This window comes from Pteropus vampyrus, unplaced genomic scaffold (genome assembly GCF_000151845.1).
Source record: "Pteropus vampyrus isolate Shadow unplaced genomic scaffold, Pvam_2.0 Scaffold632, whole genome shotgun sequence".
Classification (NCBI taxonomy): domain Eukaryota; kingdom Metazoa; phylum Chordata; class Mammalia; order Chiroptera; family Pteropodidae; genus Pteropus; species Pteropus vampyrus.
The window spans coordinates 355,167-359,962 of NW_011889413.1; the positions used below are offsets into that span (position 1 = coordinate 355,167).

The 4,796-nt window shown below is 56.5% G+C and overlaps 1 protein-coding gene across 1 annotated transcript in view; it reads right to left on the reverse strand.

Moving 5' to 3' along the window:
• The window catches only part of COL6A2 (collagen type VI alpha 2 chain), a 14,664-nt gene extending 13,447 nt beyond the window's left edge, over nt 1–1,217 (reverse strand). The window contains exons 1-3 of the mRNA XM_023525813.1: nt 1,028–1,217; nt 758–900; nt 56–654 (exon numbers count right to left, since the gene is read on the reverse strand). Coding sequence (XP_023381581.1) covers nt 56–654; nt 758–872 — 714 coding nt within the window. The 5' untranslated portion in view covers nt 873–900; nt 1,028–1,217. The remainder of the gene's footprint in view (nt 1–55; nt 655–757; nt 901–1,027) is intronic.
• Nucleotides 1,218–4,796: the final 3,579 nt, after the last annotated feature.

Sequence of the window (4,796 nt, forward strand, 5' to 3'; positions counted from 1 at the left end):
GGTCCCGGCCCCGGCCCGGCCCCGCCCCCAGCCCGAGCGCGGCGCCCGCGCTCACCATGACCTTGATGATGCGGTTGATGGTGTCCTGGTCGATCTCGGTGGAGTCCGGCCGCATGGTGGCGTAGCTGCTGCGGTAGAGCTCGTGCGGCGTGCTGGCGATGTCGCGCAGGCCCTGCTCGTTCAGGTTCCGGTTGGGGGCCACGGCGAAGAGCCGGATGCCCTCCTCGCGGGCGCGCTCGGCCTGCAGCTTGATGCCGCCGCACGGGCTGCCGGTGACGTGGCCGTCCGTGATGACCACGGCGAAGTTGACCGCGCCCTTGGCGCCGTGCTGGCGCACCTCCCTGGTCATGTTGCCCAGCGCGCAGTCGGTGAAGGTGCCGCGGCGGAAGGAGCGGATGCCCTGCAGGCTCTTGGTGAAGGAGGCGCGGTCGCTGCCTGGCGGGCTGAACACCTCCACCTGGTCGGAGAAGTGCAGGCCGCCGTAGCGCCAGCTCAGGGCCACCTGGTCCAGGTACAGCTCGTCCTGCAGCTGGCTGATGAACTGCGGCACGAACTGCTGCATGTGGTACAGGAGGCTGTCGGTGGGGGACTGCATGGTGACGCTCTCCGACGTGTCCAGCACGAAGTACACGTTGACGGGGCAGTCGGCCTTCTCTGGGGACAGGGACGGAGCGCGCGCGTGAGCCGCGCTGACCTCGCCCGCGCACGGGGCCTGCTGGGCGCCTCTGCTCACCCGCGCCCGCCCCCGCACCGGTACCTGGGCAGTTGCTGTTTCTCTCCGAGGGGCCGGGGGCGACGACCTCCTGCTGCTGGGCGTGCAGCACCCCCAGGAGCCCCCAGAGGAGGAGGGCGGAGCACGGGCCTCGGAGCATCTCGGCAGCGCGCGTGCGCCCTGATGCGCTGAAAGCGAGAGGCGAGCGGCTGCAGACTGCGCCCGCGCAGCCTCATGGACACCCTCCGGGTCCCCAGAGGCCCCCCCCGCCCCGCCCCATGGTGGGTGCAGCACACACATCCGGTCAGCCAGCACCTGGGCTCAGGGACCCCGGGTGGGCACCACGAACATTCAGCGGACGCAGAGCCTGCGAGCTTTGGGCCGGGCTCTGGGTGGGATCAGGACGGTCACCGCCGTCCAGCCCTGGAGCCTGGGTCCGCTAGGCAGACGCGCATCCTCAGGACCGGAACCGCCAGTGACCAGACCGAGGACAGAGGACTGTGGAGGGAGTGTCTGGGGGCAGGACAGAGGGCGCGGCTGGGGCGACTGGGAGGAGGGGGACTGGAAAGGAGAGAGAGACCCAGGCTGGGGCGCGGTGGGCCTCGGAACTCGGTGCCCCTGTCCAACCGACCCCTGCTGACCAGGTAGGGAGGCGCGCCTGGGGGTGCAACGTGAGGGCTGGACGCAGACAGGCCTGGGGAGCCCACAGACAGCGAGTGCTTGGTTTTGGGGGACTGTCCCCAGAGCCAATCACTGTGCCCTGGTGCGTTTCACAGATCCCTGCCACTTGCTGCCCTCCCCCAGGCCCACTCTGCCACCAGACAGGAAGGACCTGGAGGCTGGGGCGGGTGGGCTGGCTGGGCTCTGGGGACCCAGCCAGAGAGGAACCGGGACTCTGTGGGAGGGTGAGGAAGGGGCTTGGCCCAGCTCTTCCGGAGGGGAGCCGGCAACCCCCCTGCTGCCCCTTGGAGCCACAGGAACAGAGGCCGGTCCTGAAGGACACCGCCCTGCGGGGCCTGGGGCCCTGCTGGCAGGAGCGCTGGCCGGCTGAGCCCCTGCAGGGCTGGGAGTGAAGGCTGGTGCCTGGAAACAGAGCCACGGGGGGCTCTCTCGCACAGGTTTACCCCTCACTGCACGGGGAACCTCCCACGTCTGAGAGCAGGTGCCACTCCACCTGGCTTTACGGTGAGAGGGGTTCGTTCCAGCATAAGTAGGGGTGAACTGGACATGGCTCTGCCTCCTCTGACATGGGGTCTGCTTAAGAGAAGAGGCCATGACCCCGCAGGTGGGAGCAGAACCCTGTAGGTGGTGATGGATGCAGGCCCAGTGGGAATCCAGGAGGGTTTCCTGCAGGTGACAGGTGTGCCAGACCAAGGAACCTGGCCGGAGTGAGGGGCTCTGGCTGAGCAGGGCTGGTTCGAGGTGGAGGGCTGGGGGCGGGCCGGCGTCCTGAAGGGCCTGGAAGCCTCAGGGAGTCAGGCTACGACAGTCAGAGCCATCGACTGTTGGTGATGGCCGCCGTGAGACCTTATTCAGGGGGCCAGTCAGGGCTGAACACTGGGAGGTGGGCACGGCTCTATTCTCTGCTACCCCCACCCTGCTGCCCCCACGGTGGTCAGACCCCTATGGGTGCCATGGTGCTACCCTGTCCCGTCTGCCTCAGGTAACGGAGGAGGGGACCGCGGGGCCAGGGAGACTGCACCCAGGTTCGCACTGTTCTCAATGTGTGTGCACGCACACCGCCCCACACACCGCATACACACACCACACCCCCACTGTACTCACACCCTCCACACCACATACACACTGCACAGTCCCCCGCGGCAGACACATGTCACACGCACACCCCCCACAACCACGCACTACATACTACACACACCCACACGTCACATGCACACACATCACACATCCCCACACACTACATACATACTACACACACCACACACGTCACATGTCACACACTGCATACATACCACACACCCCATTGTACTCACCGTCCACACCACATATACACTACACACTCCCCCACCGCACACACATGCCACATGCACACATGCACACATCACACCCCCCCCACATACCTCACACATCGCACACTATATACATACCACATACCCCACACATCATATGCACACACATTGCACACCACGCACACACCCACACACACCACACACACTACATACATACTACACCCTCCCACCACACACACCACATGTTACATGCATGCACAGCCCTACATGCCACATGCACACACATCACACCACACCCTCTGCTACATACATATGACATGCACACACCTCACACACATGCCACACACCCCATACATCACATGCACACACCATCACACACCATGTACACACCCCACACATCACACACACCACATACACACCACGCACAACTCACACGTCACACACTCCACATGACACCGTGCACATCACACTCTTACCTTCACACTCCCACAATCACATGCATGCATCACACACCCCACATATCACATGACACATCACACACCCACACATCACACACACACTACACACACCATACATGTCACACCCACGTGTCACACCCCCACACATCACATGCACGCATCACACACGCCATCTTCAGCTTCCCTGATTCTTCTGTCCAAATCAGCATTTGAATTCCTCTAACGACTTTTTTCATTACAGTTATTATATTTTTCAGATCCATTATTTCTTCGAGTCCATCTGGGTTTTCTGTCCTTTACTGACATTTCCATCTGTTCAGACACTGTTTCCTTGACTGTCCTATGCCTTCCTTTAGCTGGCTAAGCCTCTGTGAGCTTGTCGTGTTAAAGTCTTTGTCTAGTAGATCCACCATCGAGTCTTTTCAGGGACGGTGTCTGCTGGTTTATGTTTTTTCCTTTGAATGGGCCGTATATCTGTTTCTTTGTATGTCTTGTGATTTTTGTTGTTGTTGTAGAAACTGGACATTGGATCTAATAATGTGGTAACTCCCCCCCCCGCCCCCCTTGTTTTGATTATCGTATGCTGTCCCTGTTGTGAGGACCAGCTTGCGGGACAAAGGTGAGGCCGTCTCAGGTCTTTGCTGAGCCTGCACCTTTCACTGGGCATGTGCATGCAGTTGCTTCGGAATGACTTGGTCTTCGATGTCTGGCTCACGAAGGAGAAAAAGAAAAATAAACGGGGAAAAAGGTGTCAACCCTGTAAAGAGTCAGCTCAGCCAGAGCGGTGACAAGGGAGGTGCGATAACACGGCGCCCTCCGCAGGTCTAAAAAGGAAATGCTACACCAAGAAACATCACAGCTGGACGCTGGTAGAGGTCAATAGCAGAAGAAAAGTGAGAACAATCGCAAAGTTGTGGAAATTAAACAACTCGATCTTAAACAACCAATAGATTGAAAAGAGACCATAGGAGAAAGTAGAACATACTCAGAGACTATTAAAAATGAAAACAGAATATTCCCAAACTTATGGAATACAGCGAAAGCAATGCTAAGGGGGAAATTTACAGCTATAAACATTTTCATTAAGAAACAAACGAGAAACATATCAAGTTAATAACCCAACTCAAAGAACTGGAAAAAGAACAACAAACTAAAGGAAGGACATATTAACGATCAGAGCAGAGATAAATAAAATATATACTAGCAAAGCAATCGAGAAAATCAATGAAACCCAAAGTTGGTTCTTTGAAAAGATCAACGACATTAAAAAACCTTTAATTATATGGACTAAGAAAAAAGAAAGAAGACTCAAATTACTAAAATCAGAAATGAAAGTGAGAGCTTTACTACCAATTCTACAGCAATAAAAAGGATAAGCGAGCACTAGAAACAACTGTACACCAACAAATCAAACGACCTCAATGAAACGGACAAGTTCCTAGAAACACAAAAACTACAAAGACAAAACCATGAAGAAATAGGAATTCTGAATGGACCTATAATTGGTAAGGAGGTTGAGTCAGTAATTGAAAATCTGACCAAAAAAAAAAAAGCCCTGGACTCGATGGCTTGACTGTTGAATTCTACTAAACATTTAAAGAACTAGCACCAGTACTTCTCAAACTTTTCAGTTTCAATCACCAAACTTCAATCGAA